At 53.1% G+C, this 19,332-nt stretch overlaps 3 protein-coding genes across 3 annotated transcripts; 2 read left to right on the top strand and 1 right to left on the bottom strand.

Annotated features, from left to right (window-relative positions):
• The first annotated feature begins 3,946 nt into the window (after window positions 1-3,946).
• On the top strand, window positions 3,947-7,039 carry LOC102456334 (3-galactosyl-N-acetylglucosaminide 4-alpha-L-fucosyltransferase FUT3-like). The gene has a single exon (XM_014579769.3). It carries the CDS (start codon window positions 3,956-3,958, stop codon window positions 5,048-5,050), a length of 1,095 nt encoding a protein of 364 aa, XP_014435255.3. The 5' UTR covers window positions 3,947-3,955; the 3' UTR covers window positions 5,051-7,039.
• A 439-nt stretch (window positions 7,040-7,478) lies between these two features.
• On the bottom strand, window positions 7,479-13,147 carry LOC142819057 (4-galactosyl-N-acetylglucosaminide 3-alpha-L-fucosyltransferase FUT5-like; the record flags this gene model as incomplete). The annotated part of the gene is made up of 1 exon (XM_075903396.1): window positions 7,479-13,147. A coding segment is annotated over one exon (567 nt), but the record flags the coding sequence as incomplete, so codon positions are not given.
• Window positions 13,148-15,056: 1,909 nt separating this feature from the next.
• On the top strand, window positions 15,057-16,699 carry LOC142819027 (uncharacterized). Its single transcript, XM_075903004.1, has 2 exons — window positions 15,057-15,822; window positions 16,018-16,699. The coding sequence occupies exons 1-2, from the start codon at window positions 15,273-15,275 to the stop codon at window positions 16,563-16,565; spliced, it is 1,098 nt and encodes a 365-aa protein (XP_075759119.1). The 5' UTR covers window positions 15,057-15,272; the 3' UTR covers window positions 16,566-16,699.
• The last annotated feature ends 2,633 nt before the right edge of the window (window positions 16,700-19,332 follow it).

Here is a 19,332-nt window from a genome sequence, read left to right on the forward strand (position 1 = left end):
GACAGCCTGGTTCAGGACGTAGGGCAGTGGCACAGGAGGAATAACAGTAGTTTGAATTAGGAGCTTGAATTTGAACTACCTAGTCTGTGCCGAGTGTAGCCGCGGGCAGGTAGTTCGAACTACGGGGCATTTAAAAATGGCAGTGCCCGGGAACATGCAAATGAAGCCCAGGATATTTAAATCCCGGGCTTCATTTGCAAGTTTGAATGCCTACATTAGCCACCCTAGTTCAAACTAGGGTGGCAGTGTAGACATACCCTAAGGTATGGTGACTACTCAAGAGGAAGCAATGGGCTCATGTGGGATAGGAATAAGAACCTTTGTGGATTACCTAGAGGGTGAGATAACAGGGTAGCAAATAGAAGGATGAGAGTATTCTGGCTTCCCCAGCTAAACTGAGCAGTTTATTTGCCTGGTTGATCCGTTAAGGCTCAGGTGAATAATAGCTAGATACATAGATCAGGGTCAGTTCTAGGAACCCGATATGGTGGGGCAGTAGTAAGTGGATGTTTGTATACTGGATTTTACTATTAAAATCCAGGGTCTAGTTAGATTCTTGGAAACACTTGGGTATATCTAGACTACAGGCTCTTGTTGACACAGGCTTTGTCGACAGATACTGTTGACAAAGAGCATCTAGACTACATCCAGTTCTGTTCACAAAGCAAGCTGCTTTGTCAACATAAGAGTTTAGATGCAAAGGACAGTGTAGATGTAATAACGCCTTTTGTCGACAGAGTTCTGTCGACAGAAGGCGTTATTCCTCGTAGAATGAGGTTTACCGCTGTCAACAAAACTGCCGATTTCTGTCAACGTTATGTCGACAGAATTCAGCGGTAGTGTAGACACAGGTATAGTTTTGTCGACAAAACCCTGTAGTCTAGACATACACGTGGATTCTAAGAGTAAAAATTAGGCAGGCATGTCAGTATTTTCCTGTGATCTATAATGTAACTAAAGAGCAAAGCCTCTCCATCTGCGGCTCTTCCACTGCTTAACATTGGATATTTTCACATCTTTGGGCCTCCCTGACAATAGTTTGGGACCCGCTGAATTTTTTTGCAGGGGGAGGAGGCGAATTTCCTCTTTTCCCACCCAGTTGTTCTGGGCCTGAGATAGAACAGAGCATTTTGTCTCTCTCAGAGGACATCCTTTGCAGCAGGGTTTAGGGCTAATAGGGAAGTGAACCCAGAATGCAGGAAGAGTAGATGGGACAGAACAGACCTCATAGTCATGCCGACAGAGAAACCCCTCAGGACTTCTGGGTTCTCTCTCAGCTCTGGGAGGGGAGGAGTCTAGTGCTTTACAGTGGGGGGTGCAGACATCTGGGCTACATCTAGACTGGCATGATTTTCCGCAGCCGGAAAAACTTGCCAGTCTAGATGCAGGCCTGGGTTCTATCTAATGTGACAAAGCTCCTCCTCAACCTTGCTGGGTCGCACTCTTTCAGGCGGATTACTTGCCAGACACTGAGGTACCAAAATCCCGCAAAATGGTTAAGATAAGGAGGATTCTGCATATTTGCTGTCCCTTTGGGCAGCTGTCTCCCAACCCCGTACATATATATATATATATATATATATATATATATATATATATATATAAAAAAAAAAGAAGCTCCTTTTTGGGGGTTACCCTGTGTTTCCCTCTCCCAGCACTGAGACCTGCCATATCTTTTGAGGGATGTGATCTGTGCTCTCTCGGCTAAGGATGTGTCTATTCTTTGATCAGAAGCACCTTTTCTCAGTGCTTTTCCCATACCTGCTCTCTGTTTCTCACCAGCCTGAGGAGCGACACCCCCCTTTTCTGCTAGCTGGGGCTTTGGCCTTCTCACAAACCACTAAGAAGGCTGGGAAAGGAGTCTGAGACCGAGAGGAGCAGGCTGCCAGGCAGCTCTGGATCCCTCCATTTCCATGAGTGCGGAAAGAGGGGAGCAACCCTTGCTGCCACTCCGTGCCAGGCCCCTACTCCTAGGTAAGCCCCCAGACTGCCCTGTAACTCCTTCATAGGATGGGTCAAACAGCCACCTTGGGGCCTCCAAAAGCGAGGGTTTGGGGCTGATGCCCCGAACCATCCTATGACTCTGCCTCTGGGACCACATTGCTTAAACAGAGAGATCTGGGCCCCTCTATTCCTCTGCCACAAGCATTCCCTGACAATGATTTGGACAACTTCAACATGCTCCATATCTGGGTCTGCAGAGGAAAACCTCACAAAACAATATGATAGTGTGATGGTGTGCAGTCACAGAAGTCCCTATGGAATTGTTCTCCAGTGTGCTGATCATGTCCTTATGCCCTCCTGGGCTTCCCCACCAGCCTGTCCTGCTGAACCAGCTCCTCTGGTCTCCCCCAGACAAGGCACAGAATTGGGGTAACTGTCCCCTTGCAGAGCAATGCAGACATTGAACCACTTCAGCTCTGGGTGGACACACATCTAGGATCTTGAACTCAGGAAACCAACCCCAAATGGAACCAAATCCCCTCAAATTAAAGATTCACTAAGTGAAAGCTCATCAGGTAACCCCCCCTTATCAGTGAAAGAGATACTCACAACAATTGTTCCCCCCAGATACCAATTATTTATACTGGGCCTAATAGTAAACAAAAGTGTTGTTATGAAGTGCAAACAATAGGATTTAAATGATTGTATGTGAAAACAGACAGATCAAAGAAAGTTACTAAATTAAAATGCAAAGAAAATAGTCCTAAGAGTTCTAGTACTAAATGACTAAGAAACTTATTGCAAGAAGATTCTTAACTTAAAGAGCTGTTCTTATTTCAGGCATAGGCTAGCCTTCAAGTCAGTGACAAACTCTTTGACTTGGGTCTCCAGCCCTCTTTGTATCCTTTTAAGTTGCACCACGCCACGTGAAGACAAAGGGCCCATTCCTTAAACAGACTCTCCACGCCAGAGCAGGAATCTTTTATTTACATCCCCCTTCTGTGGAAAAAAAAATGGTAGATTCCAGCACCTTTGGACTTATAGGACAAAGAAAGCTGTTTACATATCCTTAAGCTGATGACGAATCATGCATCTGACGAAGTGGGTCTTTGCCCACGAAAGCTTATGCTCCTACACTTCAGTTAGTCTATAAGGTGCCACAGGACTCCTCGCCGCTTTTGCAGATTCAGACTAACACGGCTACCCCTCTGATACTTAAGCTGATGAGCAATTCATTAGGCTTCTAGGGCACTGGCAATGGCTCTCACTGGCACATTTAAAACTACAAGCAGACTCACACTTGCTCTTTCTAACTTCACATACAAGAATGATATGCTCACCAAAATAGGCTATATAGATCCAGCAGACTGTAACATTAAATTTGCTGGGTTACGTGAGGTACTTTCTCCAAAGCACCTCCAAGCTATGCCTATTTATAGTTATGTGCCAATTTCCATAAAGCATCGGGCTAGGGGGAACCATCACAGATAAGTTCCAATTGACTGGGGGTTTCTGTGTTGAGCACAGCAGAACTAACATGAGCTATTGCTTGCCTGCTTCCTGCTAGGCACTTCCTAAGTCCTCAGCATATTTTAGTGAAAACTAAAAAACACAATTCTTATGTCTGGATGCTGTACATATTTAGATAGAGAAATGACTTTCAACAAATCATAACCTTTCCCCTGATATGTCAGATGGCTTGCTTTATTTGCAATATCACAATTATCTACAGGATGAGGAATATGGCAGTCACTGGTTGCTCCCCCAGGTATAGTATGTCACAGAAGTTATTTCATCAGAAGCAGATATTGGAGGCAACAAAGAACTTCTACACCCGTGAGTGTGAGTCTGCAAGTGATTCTGCTTTATGTGAGGCTTCAGATCGGTGGGGTACATTTTCAAGTGTGCTTTGCCAGCTCCTGCCACTGTTCTGTGTCTCCTTCCAACCCTACTATGTTCAGGTATCACTAATCACTCTGTTATTGGTGTTTTCTGCAGTCCCAGGCCAGCCATGCCGCTCAGGGAGCACATGAAAAGCCCTGCCTGCCAGCACCTCTTCATCTTTACTCTCTCGCAATTCGTAACGGCCTTCTGCTTGTTTGCCTACATTCAGCTCTCCAAAGACCCAGGCAGAGAGCCCCGGGTTAGCCAACCCTCAACCTTCACCATCCAGCCTGCAAACAACCCCACAAATCCACAGTCTGGTTCGGAGCTGACCATCCTGCTGTGGACCTGGCCCTTTGGGCAACATACTGCCCTGAGAAAATGCTCCGAGCTCTTGGGCATCCAGGACTGTCACATCACGGTCAACCGCAGCTGGTACCTCAAGGCTGATGCTGTGATCGTACATCACAGGGATGTTTGCTCCAGCCCAAAGACATTGCCCCAGGGCCCACGGCCCCCTTCCCAGCGCTGGATCTGGTTCAGCTTGGAGTCTCCCACCCACAGCCCTAACCTGGGCTTCATGGATAACCTCTTCAACCTGACCATGTCTTACCGAAGGGACTCTGATATCTTCACCCCCTACGGGTGGCTGGAGGTCCTCAGCCAGCCCCAGAACTTCAGCATCCCTGCCAAGTCCAAGCTGGTGGCCTGGGCGGTGAGTAACTGGAACCCAGCCTCCCGCCGGGTGCAGTACTGTGAGGAGCTGAAGAAGTACATCCACGTGGATATATATGGCAGCAATCACATGCCTCTGCCCCGGGACAAGCAGTTATCCACCCTGTCCCAGTACAAGTTCTACCTGGCCTTTGAGAACTCGCTTCATGAGGACTACATCACCGAGAAGCTCTGGAGCAATGCCCTGGGCTCAGGGGCTGTGCCCGTTGTCTGTGGCCCCCTGCGAGAAAACTATGAGCGCTTTCTGCCCCCTGATGCCTTTATTCACATCAATGACTTTCCCAGTGCTCAGGGGCTGGCTCAGTACCTTCAGGAGCTGGACAAGGACCTAGTGCGCTACCAGCGCTACTTCCAGTGGCGAACGTGGCTCAAACCATCAGAGAGGACTTCCTGGGCCTTTCACTTCTGCAAAGCCTGCCAGGCCTTGCAGACCTACCAGACTCAGACCTACCAGACCTGGCCTGCTCTGTCCAAGTGGTTCCGCTAGGGGTTACATACTCAGTTTGCTGTGTCCAGGGCAGATCATTTCCTGCTGGTTCGATTGTTATTCATAGAATTACAAGGTTGGAAGAGACCTCAGGAGGTTGATTCTATCCCCCTTCTCTAAAGCAGGACCAACCCCAATTAAATCATCCCAGCCAGGGCTTTGTCAAATTAGGACTTAAAAACCTCTAGGGATGGAGATTCCACCAACTCCCTAGGGAACCCAGCCCAGCGCTTCACTAGCCTCCTAGTAAAGTAGTTTTTCCTAATATCCAATCTAGACTTCTCCCACTGTAAATTGTGACCATTGCTCCTCATTCTGTCATCTGTCACCACAGAGAAGACTAAATAAGTCCAAATCCTTCAGCCTCTCCTTGTAAGTCATGTGTTCCAGCCCTCAATCATTTTTGTTGCCCTCTGTTGGACCTTCTCGAATGAGTCCACATCCTTATGGTAATTGAGGGCCCAGAATTGGACACTATACTCCAGATGTGACCTCACCATCATCAAATAAAGGGGAAGTAATGACATCTCTAGATCTGCTGGCAATGCTTCTCCTAATGCACCCTAATATGCTGTTAGCCTTCTTGGCTACAAGGCGCCCTGTTGACTCATATCCAGCTTCTCATCCACAATAATCCCCAAGTCCTTGACTAACCAGCTGATCTGCAGAAAATCAGTCCCCAGCCTGTAACAGTGCTTGGGGTTCTTCTGTCCCAAGTGCAGGACTCTCCACTTGTTCTTGTTGAACCTCGTCAGATTCCTTTTGACTTAATCCTCCAATTTGTCTATGTTTCGCTGGACCCTATCCCTACCATCCAATGTATCTACCTCTCCACCTAACTTAGGGTATGTCTACACTACAAAGTTAGTTCGAACTAACAGCCGTTAGTTCAAATTAACTTTCATAGGCGCTACACATGCAAACCACTAGTTTGAACTTAATTCGAACTAGCGGAGCGCTTAATTCAAACTAGGTAAACCTCATTCTACGAGGACTAACGCCTAGTTCAAATTAAGTAGTTCGAATTAAGGGCTGTGTAGTCACTTAATTCAAACTAGTGGGAGGCTAGCCCTCCCCAGCTTGCCCTGGTGGCCACTCTGGGCCAAGCCAGGGAAACTCTATTGTCCCCCTCCCAGCCCCGGAGCCCTTAAAGGGCCATGGTCTGGCTACGGTGCCCGTGCCAGGTGCAAGCCTGCCAGCACCCAGCCAGCAGACCCTGCACCTGGCACGGCATGAGCCAGCCACCCGCTGCCACCCAGCCCTCCGCTTCTTCCCAGGATCAGGCTGATGGCTCCCAGGAGCCTGCCCGGGGCTGCAAGAGGCAGGCGCCCACCTGGTTTAGTGCGGAGATAGTGGACTTCATCCAGGTCCGGGGGGAGGCCTCCAATGTCCACGATCTCCACACTAGGCACAGCAAAGTGGCCGTCTAGGGCAGGATAGCTGCCAGCCTGGTCACCAAAGGCCACATAAGAACCCAGGAGCAGGTTTGCATGGAAATCAAGTTGGTCCAGTGAGACCCCCGACCCTGAGCCCTGAGCTTAGAACATAAGAACGGCCGTACTGGGTCAGAAAAAAGTCCATCTAGCCCAGTAGCCTGTCTGCCAACAATGGCCAACACCAGCTACCCCAGAGGGGATGGACTGAAGACAATGACCAAACCATTTGTCTCGTGCCATCCATCTCCAGCCTTCCACAAACAGAGGCAAGGGACACCATTCCTACCCCCTGGCTAATACCACTCCATGGACCCAACCTCCATGATTTTATCTCACTTCTCTTTAAACTCTGTTATAGTTCACAGCCTCCTGTGGCAAGGAGTTCCACAGGTTGACAATTTGCTTTGTGAAGAACTTTCTTTTATTAGTTTGAAGCTTGCTACCCATTCATTTCATTTGGTGTCCTCTAGTCCTTCTATTATGGGAACTAATGAAGAACTTTTCTTTATGCACCCTCTCCACACCACTCATGATTTTATATATCTCTATCATATCCCCCCTCAGTCTTCTCTTTTCTAAGCTGAAAAGTCCCAGTCTCTTTAGCCTCTCTTCCTATGGGATCTGTTCTAAACCCCTAATCATTTTAGTTGCCCTTTTCTAAACCCTTTCCAAGGCCAAAACGTCTTTTTTGAGGTGAGGAGACCACGTCTGTACACTGTACTGAAGGTATGGCATATCATAGTTTTAAACTTCCCCTCCTCCTTTTTCCTCCTTTTTCCCCTTCCAGCTCCCTCCTCCCAGGTTTCGCCCTCCCCTCTCCCACCCTCTCTCTTCCCCTCTCCCACCTCCTTTTCCCAGTCTCTCCAGAGGTTAATCTCCCCCCCCCCCAGTTTTGTTCAATAAAGAGAGTTTCTATTTGTGAACACATGTGTCCTTTATTTTTTACATCAGGAAGGGGGGCTAGGGAGGGGTAAATGGAAGGAGGTGAGGGAGGAATGGGGCCAAGCGCCTGATGGGGAGGACTGGGGTAGCTCTGTTTGCTCCTCAGGGTGGAAGCTTTCCTGCAGGGCCTCCTGGATCCTGACAGCCCCCCAATTGACACCCCCTCCCGGATGGCAGCCTGTGGCTAGTGCAGCTGGGCTGATGGCTGTGTGCTGTGATGTGCTGAGTGCGGGCACTCAGGGCACTCCAAGACAGGACTGCTTTGCTGTCCCTCATCGAGGTAGACAAGCAAGCCAGAAACCCTGAGAACTATCTGTCCGGGGTAGGGCTCGGGTCCCTTTAAGCACAGCCCTCGGCTAGCCTGAGGCAGCAGCTCCATGCTCTAAGTCCTAACCTGATGCCCTGCTAACACTGCTTCCGGCCAGCCTTAACTTTGGTTCAGGGTCCACTCAATGTGGACATGCTAGTTTGAATTAGCAAAACGCTAATTTGAATTAGTTTTTAGGTCTAGGTGCACTAGTTCGAATTAGCTTAGTTCGAATTAACTAATTCGAATTAAGTTAGTTAAAATTAGTGCTGTAGTGTAGACATACCCTTAGGCTACGTCTAGACTGGCATGATTTTCCAGAAATGCTTTTAATGGAAAAGTTTTCCGTTAAAAGCATTTTCGGAAAAGCACATCTAGATTGGCACGGACGCTTTTCCGCAAAAGCACTTTTTGCAGAAAAGCCTCCGTGCCAATTTAGACGCGCTTTTGCACAAAAAATCCCCAATTTTCGCCATTTTCGCGATTGGGGCTTTTTTGTGGAAAACAAATCTCAGCTGTCTACACTGGCCCTTTTGTGCAAAAGTGTGATAAAAGGCTCATAATCTGCTACTGTGGGTACAAACCAAATGCAATCTTATATTGACCCACCGTGTCTCTCTCATATCCTGGCACTAGCACAGCTGCACCTGCATGGCTGATGTACTTGCCGGGCAGGTCTCTGAGGACCGTTCTGTCCACCTCCACTCCTTTGCTCTGAAAAGAGCCGCTCGGGCACCCAAGAAGATCTGGGATCCCAGCTCACGCACAGTGCTCTGCCCATCCCATTCGGCGGGAAAGCTGCTGGGTCACAGGCATCCGAGATGGCAGACCTTGTAGGGTTCAGTCTGATATTGCCCCTCTTTGGACGTGTTTCCAGTCCAACGCCTTCCCTCTTCCGTGTTATTGCACCTCAGTTTAGGGTGGGGATGTTTAAATAGGGAGAGACATTTTATTGTTTAGAACAATATTTAAGTTGCAGAAAATCAACATTTAGTACATAATTGCCCAAGAGATAGGTGAAATCCACTCCTGTAACTTTGCCTTCCTCGTTCTGTTTTGTGTCACCTGCTATTCCTTGTGCTCCAGCCACTTCAATTCATCTTGCCAGAGTACTTGTCCTGGGAATTTGGCAGGATAGAAGGCAGACATGAGTTGCTTTCTTTGTCACTGTCTCTAACATTAGGCAGCCGGGTGCAGGGTCTAGGGCATTGGCTTAGGTCACTGGCTCTCAACTTGTTTCAGTCCAGGCCAATCAAAAAATGTTCATAGACCATCTCTGTTTTGAGACATGATAAAAAAGAGCATGTTCCCCCCAAAAAAGTGCGGTTCATGAAGCCACCCCTGCACACCTTGCATGATCATTCAAAATGACGTCTCCAAGATGGCAGAGGCCGGAGGGAGACTGATGTGGCCAAAAAGCCTTTAATCGCATTTCTTAAAGAGGCAGTCCTTTTTTTTTTTCCTCGAGAACTTTTCCTCCCCAGCTCTTTGTGCTATATGCACTACTATTTTGGCTCTTTGCCTGTAATGGGTTGGCCACCCCCGCGTAGGCTTTCGAAGTACAGCACCATGAGCCACACCACGACACTCGTGAGCATGACAAAGCTTTCCAGTTCACTGGTCTATATGGTCACAGTGCTCTGGAGTCTGCATGGGAGGGATGCACACTGTGTCCCCTTTACCTTGCATGGGAGGGATTCAAGAAGTGTCTTATGGGATGCAGCCGACATGAACCCCTCTAACCACCTGCTGCGGAGTTTTGGACTCCGCGGACACCGGAAGCATAGCTACCCATGGTGCCTTGCTCTCTGAGTCAACAGCAGTCTCCGTAATCTGGACGTGCTTCTTTGGACAACATATGATTCTTGCCCATAGCAAGGACACGGACCTTGGCCTTCTCTAAATCGGGTGCTGTGACGGGCCATCAGCGGCCCACACGCCGACCGGCCCGAACCGCCGGGAGGAGAGTGGAGTCGTAGGCCGAACCCCCCTGCGCAGCGGGGTCATAGGGGAATGGCTGCGGGGCCAGCGCCGGCCTCCGCGCCTGCGCCGGCAGGGAGCTACTGGCCCCTCCCCTGGGAAGGCTCTGGGAGGGGCCGTTGCTGGGATTGACAGCCATGCCGCTGCTGAGGAAGCCGCCACGCCGCCGGAAGGGGGGGCTCCCGGACTACGTCTGGCGCGGCAGGCCATTTTAAAAAGGTCCGCCGGCAGAGAGGAGGGGGGCCTCCTCTCCAGAAGGGAGAGGTGACCCAGGGCCCAGGATGGACCGGGTGCATGCCTGAGACCAGCAGGTGGCCCACCCCCGTCCGGGGGGATCGCGGGACAGCCCCCGCAGCCGCCGGTCGGTTAGTCCCGGGTCAGAGGACGACCGGGACAGGACCCGACACCCACGAAAGGAGCGACTCAGCCAGGACTGGACCCGCGGAAACAGACAGCCCCACAGGGCTTGGACGGAACAACCCCGAACCCGGACCTCGGAACCGCGGTAGGCTGGGCGAGACGGCGGGGATGCTCAAGGGGCTAGGGGAAGGGAGGAAGCAGCCCTGGGCAGGAGCCTTCTGGCGTCCTTGGGCAGACGAGTTACGGGAGGAAACATCCCCCATCTGCCATGCAGGGGCGACAGCGAGCCCCTGTACTTAGGGCCCCGGGCTGGGACCCGGAGAGAGGGCGGGCCCGGGTCCCCCTCCCTCACCCCCTGTTAGCACCCGACCCCTTTTCAAACCTGACCGCCCTCTGACGTGCGAACAGCGGCGGCCAGATGGCAGGGCCAACCAAGGTATCGCCCCTCCGAGGGGCAAGACTTGGGGCATGTGTCCCCTCCTTTTCCGCTAAGGCGGGATATCGGTGTCACGTGACCGAATTTGAGGGAAGCAGCCAGATCACTGCTGCACCCATAGGTGGGGGTGCTGGCCCCAAAAATGGTATAAAAGGGGGCCATGTGGGGTGTTGAATGGGAGCTTATTGTCTGCTGATCTTGTGTACGCTATTTATGTGAGTGTATAATGTCTGTGTGCTTAGGTAGGAAGCTGTAATCTGTGTGAAAGCTGAATATTTCTCTGAATGTGGGTGAGCATTGGGCAGAGCCTGGCCTATGGACATGCTAATTAGTGAGGCCCTGTGGGACAATGGCACTCGATGGGCCAAGGACACACCTAAAGCATTAGGGCGGAGACCTAAGAGCTGCCAGCAGAGAGAGGCTGATGGCCAGGTGACTGGCTGCAGCCAAGAAGAGGCCAGGAAGGATGTATAAAGAGGCCATGTGGGGGACTCCATTTTGGTCTTCAGCTCAGCACTTCATCCCAGAGGCAGCAATGCAGGGATCGAAGAGCCTGAAAGACCTGTGGACCCATCCTGATCCTAGGATGCACAACAAGAACTTTTAAACCAGCAGCTGTAACATCTCTGCTAGAGCCTGCATTGAGAACTGGAAGATTCGATGCATGTTACGTACTATTCTTTAACAACCCTACTCTCATGCTTTTCTTTATTGTAATAATAAGCCTTTAAGATGTTAGATGCTAAAGGATTGGCCCAGCGTGATTTGTGGGTAAGGTCCAAAGGGTAAATTGACCAGGGATCTGTGGCTGGTTTCTTGGAACTGGACAGAACTTGTTCGGGGTAGGTGGGATTGGGTGCTAGGACCCCCCACCTGTATATGAGGCCCGGGGCCATCTGGGGCACGGATATTGCTGGGGTGTTGGAGGGATTTTGCTTGTGAGGCTTCAGGCAGGCTGCTGGAGCGCTCTGTGGGACTGGTGTGTGGCCTGTTTGGAGAGGTCACCAGTCTGGGGACTGTAAGGAGCCCCGAAGTTGAGCAATTCGCCCTGAGTGGACACCCTCAATTGTGCCCAGACACAGCCTGGTCTCTCACAATTGGCACCGGGTTTGCTGACGCCCCCCCTGGCCCTGCAGGGAGGGGGTGATCGCACCCACCATCCGGGTCGTACGACCAAGAACTCCAGCCGGGGAGCCGGGGGAAGGGGGCGAGTAGGACGAAGGGGTTTTCTGAGCTTCTCTACCCGCCCGGTAGGGGGTGATCGCACCCCATTAACCCCCCACAAATGCCCAGAAATCTACCATGTTAGATTCGACCTGATCTCATAGTGTAGACATGCCCTGAAATCAGCTCAGCTCCTGGAGGGATCAACCAAAGGGACTTGCTGGGTTATGAATGAACAGCAGTGATATTATTAAGTACTAGAAGACTCATCTGGCATTGCACAGGTCTCTGGGCTGAGGCTTCACAGGTGCGGAGGTATTCAGAAGGTATTCAGTCTTCTGGGAGTAGAAATTTGGCAACCCTGTCAGTCTCCCAGACTGAAGCAGATTATTCCTGTCTGCTTCACAGTATGATCGAGCTCTTACAAACATCCTACACTGGCTGTAAACAGAGCTCCCCCAAAGTGGGCCCCTCCCCTCACTCCCTTAAGTTCTGTTTTATCTTTCTCATTTTGCATGAAATTTCACTATTGAAGATTTCTAGGGCTAGTCAGCTGAGCAGGGGCAGATGGCCATTTTGCAGGGCCCAGGTGAGCCCAATTTCATGGGGCCCCCCTTTGCCACGGCGCATACGCAGTGACGCTATGCACATGCACGGTGGTGCCATGGCGCATGCGCGGGGCTTCTTGAAGAGTGGGGCCCGGGGCGGCCACCCCGCTCACCCTGCTCTATATCCACCCCTGCAGCCGAGTGACGCAGAACAGCCAATCCCTTATGCAAAGTTTATCCAGCTTGTAACAAATGCAGGCACCTCTCTGGACAAAACAAAATAGCAGTCTTAGTTAACTGCAACCGAACCAGCAGGAAACGATCTGCCCTGGGCACAGCAAACTGTGCATGTCACCCCTAGCGGAACCACTTGGACAGAGCAGGCCAGGTCTGGTAGGTCTCTGTCATTTGCAAAACCCGGCAGGCTTTGCAGAAGTGCAAGGCCCAAGAATGTTCCTCTGATGGTTTGAGCCACGTTCGCCACTGGAAGTAGCGCTGGTAGCGCACCGGGTCCTTGTCCAGCTCCTGAAGGTACTGGGCCAGCCCCTGAGCACTGGGAAAGTCATTGATGTGAATAAAGGCATCAGGGGGCAGAAAGCACTCATAGTTTTCTCGCGGGGGGCCGCTGACAATGGGCACAGCCCCTGAGCCCAGGGCATTGTACCAGAGCTTCTCGGTGATGTAGTCCTCATGAACTGCATTCTCAAATGCCAGGTAGAACTTGTACTGGGACAGGGTGGATAACTGCTTGTCCCGGGGCAGAGGCATGTGATTGCTGCCATATATATCCACGTGGATGTACTTCTTCAGCTCCTCATAGTACTGCACCCGGCGGGATGCTGGGTTCCAGTTACTCACCGCCCAGGCCACCAGGTTGGACTTGGCAGGGATGCTGAAGTTCTGGGGCTGGCTGAGGTCCACAGGTTAACTATTTGCTTTGTGAAGAACAACTTTCTATTATTAGTTTGAAGCCTGCTACCTATTCATTTCATTTGGTGTCCTCTAGTCCTTCTATTATGGGAACTAATGAAGAACTTTTCTTTATGCACCCTCTCTACACCACTCATGCTTTTATAGACCTCTATCATATCCCCCCTCAGTCTCCTCTTTTCTAAGCTGAGAAGTCCCAGTCACTTTAGCCTCTCCTCATATGGGACCTGTTCCAAATCCCTGATCATTTTAGTTGCCCTTTTCGGAACCCTTTCCAAGGCCAAAATATCTTTTCTGAGGTGAGGAGATCACATCTGTACGCGGTACTGAAGATGTGGGTATACCATAGTTTTATACTTCCCCTCCTCCTTCTTCCCCTGGCTTCCCCCTTCCAGCTCCCTCCTCCCAGGTTTCCCCCTCCCCTCTCCCACTCTCTCTTCCCCTCTCCCTCCTCCTTTTCCCAGTCTCCCCAGAGGTTAATCCCCCCCGCTCATCCCCAGTTTTGTTAAATAAAGAGAGTTTCTATTTTTGAACACACGTGTCCTTTATTTTGTACATCAGGAAGGGGGGTTAGGGAGGGGTAAGTGGAAGGAGGTGAGGGAGGAATGGGGTACGAGCCCCCGATGGGGAGGACTGGGGTGGCTCTGCGGGCTCCTCGGGGTGGAAGCTCTCCTGCAGGGTCTCCTGGATCCTGACAGCCCCGCGATTGATCCCCCGGATGGCAGCCTGGGGCAAGTGCAGCCGGGCTGATGGCTGAGTGCTGTGATGTTCCGCGTGTGGGCACTCAGGGCACTCCAAGACAGAAATGCTTTGCTGTCCCGCAGCGAGACAGGCAAGCAAGCAAGGACACCTGCGAACTGGCTAGCTGGGAGGGGAGGGGGCGGGATGTCCCTTTAAGAACAAACCTCAGATAGCCTCAGGCAACAGCCACACACAGATACTCCTGACCTGATGCCCTGCCTGACTTGGTTCCTGCCGGCCTTCAATCCGATTCAGTGTCCACTCTGTATGGACGCAGTAGTTCGAATTAGCAAAATGCTAATTCGAACTGCATTTCGTGTGTAGACGCGTTAATCCGAATTAGCTTAATTCAGATTAACTAATTCGAGTTAAAATAACTTGAATTAATGCTATAGTGTAGACATACCTAACAAAGTAAGATTATACATTAAAACCTTTAGTCTAATCAGTGTCCCTTAAGTGACTTGCCACAACATATCAGAACATGTTAGTACAAAACAAGAGTTTTCAACTGTTTTCAACAACATATGTACCAGCACTAGAATGCTTTCAAGATAAGAACAGTGACTTTGGACTTCATTCACCAGGGCTAAGATCCTACAGGTCCAAATGGCTATTTTTTTTCCACTTTATCATTGTTCTGTTACATTCAGCCTGAACTCCACTAGCATGGCAATGTAACCTACCAATCTTAATCACAACCTGCAGGATGTGTGTATCTTACTTTGGCGTGTGTGTCATTCTTGTATAGAAAGTTAGAAATATGGAGTATGGAATGGTTTAGGGTTTTAAATGTGCAAATGAAAGCCATCAAGAGTGTTTCTCTCAATGTCTGGGAGATCACAAGTAAACAGCCTCTTCTGTGATTTGAGTCTAAGCAGTAGTTGGGCTTAGGAAGTCACGTGTCCAACCCAGTTGGTAGGGGTCTGACTAGGTAATTTTCCGTGGAAGAGTAGAATTTGGAGACCAAGAATTCCCTTCTAAAAAGGGGTATGTCTACACTAGAAAGTTAGTTCGAACTAACGGACGTTAGTTCGAACTAACTTTCCTATGCGCTACACTAGCGCTCCGCTAGTTCGAATTTGAATCGAACTAGCGGAGCGCTTAGTTCGAACTAGGTAAACCTCATTTTACGAGGACTAACGCCTAGTTCGAACTAGCTAGTTCGAACTAAGGGCTGTGTAGCCCTTTAGTTCGAACTAGTGGGAGGCTAAGGCTTCCCAGGTTTCCCTGGTGGCCACTCTGGCCAACACCAGGGAAACTCTATTGCCCCCCTCCCGGCCCCGGAGCCCTTAAAGGGCCACGGGCTGGCTACTCACTTTGTGCCAGTTGCAAGGCTGCCAGCACCCGTGCCTGCACAGCCTGCACCTGCCACAGGATGAGCCAGCCATCCGAGGGCTCCCAGCCCTCCACTGCTCCCCACGACCAGCCTGGCGGCTCCCGGGAGCCTGCCCGGGGGCGCAAAAGGCGGGCGCCCGCCTGGTCAAGTGCGGAGATCGTGGACCTCATCGAGGTTTGGGGGGAAGCCTCAAATGTCCACGATCTCCGCACTAGCCACCGGAACGCGGCCGTCTATGGACGCATGGCTGCCAGCCTGGCCGCCAGGGGCCACCAGCGCAGCCGGGAGCAGGTGCGCTGCAAGATTAAAGACTTGCGGCAGTCCTACTCCCGGGCCTGCCTGACAGGGGCTGACCCGGAGGCCTGCCCCCACTTCCATGCCCTGGACCGCATCCTGGGGCCTCATGCCGTCCCTGCCCCCCGGGACGTGATTGACCCCGGGGCAGAGGGACCGCTCCTGGACACCGAGGAGGAGGAAGAGGGCTCTGAGAGCCAGGAGCCTGCTGCCAGCCTTCCCAGGACCCGGGACCCCCGAGGCACCCCACAGAGCCGCTCGCCTGCATCATCAGAGGCCGGGGAGGCGTCCACCTGTGAGTACCCTCGTGTTCCCCTTATGTGTACGGGGGGCTGGGGCGAGAGGGAGCCCCGGGACCGTGCGCCTGGGCCTTGCCCACCACGGAGCAGCAGCTGGGGATCCTGCAGGGGCCCTGGCCTTGCAGAGGGGAGCTGGGTTTCACACACCTGGGCCCCTGGGGTAATTGACCGCTGGTCTTCTTGCACCACAGCTGCAGCACCGGGGACTGCAGGGCGCACCACACCGCCTGCAGCAGCCGCCCGCGCCCGGGCAAGCAGGACAGCCAGGAACCAGGAGGACTACCAGAGGCGGCATCTCCGGTTCCTGGACCGACAGCTCCGTCTCCAGGACCACTGGGTCCAGGAGGACCTCAGGCTGCGCCAGAGGAGTCTGGAGGCCCTGGAGGAGCAGGGCCGTGCCCTGCGAGGCCACCTCCAGAGCCTGCTAGACCGCTTTCCATTTCCTCCTCCCCCTGCTCCCCCTCTTGCTCCCCCTCTTGCTCCCCCTGCTCCCCCTCTTGCTCCCCCTCTTGCTCCTCCTGCTCCCCCTCTTGCTCCCCCTGCTCCCCCTCTTGCTCCCCCTCTTGCTCCCCCTGCTCCCCCTCTTGCTCCTCCTGCTCCTCCTGCTCCTCCTGCTTCCGCTCCTGCTTCCTCCACACCCCCTGTCCTCTCTGCCCCCCCCTCCACAACCATTCCCCACCGACGCCCCCGGACCCGCAGTGTGGCGAGACGGGAGAGGCACCCAGACTCCCACCCCTGAGCTTTCCTTTCCCTTCCTCCCTTCCCTCCCCTCCCCTCCCAGCTCCCTCGTCCCAGGTTTCCCCCTCCCTTCTCCCACCTTCATTCCTCCCTCCCCCACCCCAGTTCTCTGAAATAAACAGACGTTTTTGTTTGAAAAACAGGTGTCTTTATTGTACAGTAGCTAGGGAGGGGAAAGGGGAAGGGGGGGGGTAGGGTGGAAGAAGGCCCCGGTGGGGCATGCAGGGAGAGGTCAGTCCTCCTCCTCCTCCACCTGGAAGCTCTCCCGCAGGGCTTCCCGGATCCGGATGGCCCCCCGCTGGGCTTCCCGGACGGCGGCGGTGCGGGGCTGACCGTAGTGTCCAGCCATGCGGTCAGCCTCAGCCATCCAGGCTGGCAAGAAAGCCTCCCCCTTCCGCTCACACAAATTGTGGAGCACACAACATGCCGCCACCACGGGAGGGATGTTGTGCTCGGCCAGGTCCAGACGGGTGAGGAGGCATCGAAAGCGGGCTTTCAGTCGCCCGAAGGCCCCCTCCACCACGATGCGGGCCCTGCTCAGCCTGTTATTGAAGGCCTGGCGGGAGGGATTGAGGTGTCCCGTGTAGGGCTTCATGAGCCAGGGCTGCAGTGGGTAGGCGGCATCCCCCACCAGGCAGACGGGCATGTCCACGTCCCCGACCCTGATGTGGCGGTCGGGGAAGAAGGTCCCGTCCTGCAGCCGCTGGCACACGGAGGAGTTCCGGTACACCCGGGCGTCGTGTGCTTTGCCGGACCAGCCCACATTTATGTCCGTCAACTGTCCCCGGTGGTCACATACGGCCTGCAGGATGACGGAGAAGTACCCCTTGCGGTTCACGTACCGGGACGCCTGGTGTTCCGGGGCACGGATGGGGATGTGCGTCCCGTCGATGGCCCCCCCGCAGTTGGGGAAGCCGAGGGCGCCGAATCCCCGGATGACGGCATCCGGGTCGGCGAGGCGGACCACCCTGCGGAGCAGCACCCGGTTGATGGCCTTGACCACCTGCGGAGAGAGACACAGCAAAGCGTCAATCAGTGGGGCGCCCGGGTGGCTGGGAGCGTGCGTGCCCTGGCAGTGCCCCGCGCCCCACTCCCGGAAGCAACCCCCCTGGCGGCGTGTAGTACGGCCGGGACAGCCCGACCCCTCCGGTGCGGGGCGCTTTCGCCTCCTCCCGCCCCCCCCTTTGTCCCTGGGGCGGCCCATCCCCTCCTCGCAGCCCCCCTGCCCCCCGGCTCGGTGGCCGACGAGCGCCGTACCTGCATGAGCACTGCTCCGACAGTGGATCTCCCCACGCCGAACTGGTTCCCGACGGATCGGTAGCTGTCCGGCGTGGAGAGCTTCCAGAGGGCGATGGCCACCCGCTTCTGGAGGGGGATGGCGGGCCTCATGCGAGTGTCCCTTCTTTGCAGGGCAGGGGCGAGCCACTCGCAGAGCTCCAGGAAGGTGTCCCTCCTCATCCTAAAGTTCTGGGTCCACTGTCGGTCGTCCCAGCGCTCCAGGACGATGCGGTCCCACCAGTCGCTGCTGGTGTCCAGACGCCAGATGCGGCGGGGCACGCCGGTGCCGGGGCGCCGCCGCGGCTCCTCCACGGCCCCCAGGGCGGCCAGGTGGAGAGGCAGGGGGCTGACGTTCCCCAGGTGGTGCCAGGCAGCCTCGAGCCATTGCTGGCAGGCTTGCAGCAGCAAGTCCAGAACGTGCACCAGAAGGTGCAGGGCGAGCCGTGGCTCCATGTTGCCACCTGCGGCGGCCCCCCCGAAGGGAAGCACCGACACAGACGGGCACAGAGACCGACGCTTTGCTGTCCCTCGGCGAGGTTGGCAAGCAAGCAGGAAAAGCTGAGAACCGGCTGTCCAGGGGGGGTCCCTTTAAGCACGAGCCTCAGATAGCCTCAGACAGCAGCCACACAAAGCAACTGCTGACCTGATGCCCTGCCAGAACCGGTTTCAGCTGCCCTTAAATGCCCCCCTGCGTCCAATCAGTGTGGACGCGCTAGTTCGAACTAGCAAAACGCTAGTTCGAACTAGTTTTTAGTTCTAGATGCGCTAGTTCGAACTAGCTTAGTTCGAATTAACTAATTCGAACTAAGTTAGTTCGAACTAGCGCTGTAGTGTAGACGTACCCAAGAAGACTATTTAAGATGCCAAGTTTACAGGGCCTTTGTCTTTGGCTGCTGTGTCATTGCCAAGAGAATGAACCAGAGACCCAGGGAAAAAAATCTTCCCTGGTTTGGAGCTTTAGCTAAAATAAGAACTTGTTTAGCGTGATTTTGTAATAAGCTTGAGTGTATGTTAGAACTAGCTATGCATTTCTTGTTATTTTAAACTTGGAATTCAATTTGCTCTGCCTGTTTTCACTTGCAACCGCTTAAATTCTACTGTCTGTACTTAATAAACTCACTTTTATTGACTATCAAGCCCAGTGTAAACAACTGCTATCTGGGGGAGCAATCAGCAGGTACATCCTCCTTTCATTATTAAACGGGGCTTGCCTAAATGATTTATTTGGGGTTCTAATCCCATTTGTGGAGAGGGCTCCCTGGAAGCTGTGCCCAAAACTGCATTCTCCTCAGACCTGAAGAGGGTCAGTGTTTGCATTGCTCTTTGGGGGGGAAGAGCACTAATCTCAGCTCTGTACCTTCGGTGGGGGGGGGACCAGGAGAGCTGGCTCAGCAAGACAGGGTGGTGGGAAGCTCCAGAGAGGAAGGAGGTGAATGTCAGTGGCTTTGTCAGTACTCTGGGAGGCACCCCCAAGGAGTCTTCTGTGACAG

This window comes from Pelodiscus sinensis, chromosome 19, assembly GCF_049634645.1.
Source record: "Pelodiscus sinensis isolate JC-2024 chromosome 19, ASM4963464v1, whole genome shotgun sequence".
Taxonomy (NCBI): domain Eukaryota; kingdom Metazoa; phylum Chordata; order Testudines; family Trionychidae; genus Pelodiscus; species Pelodiscus sinensis.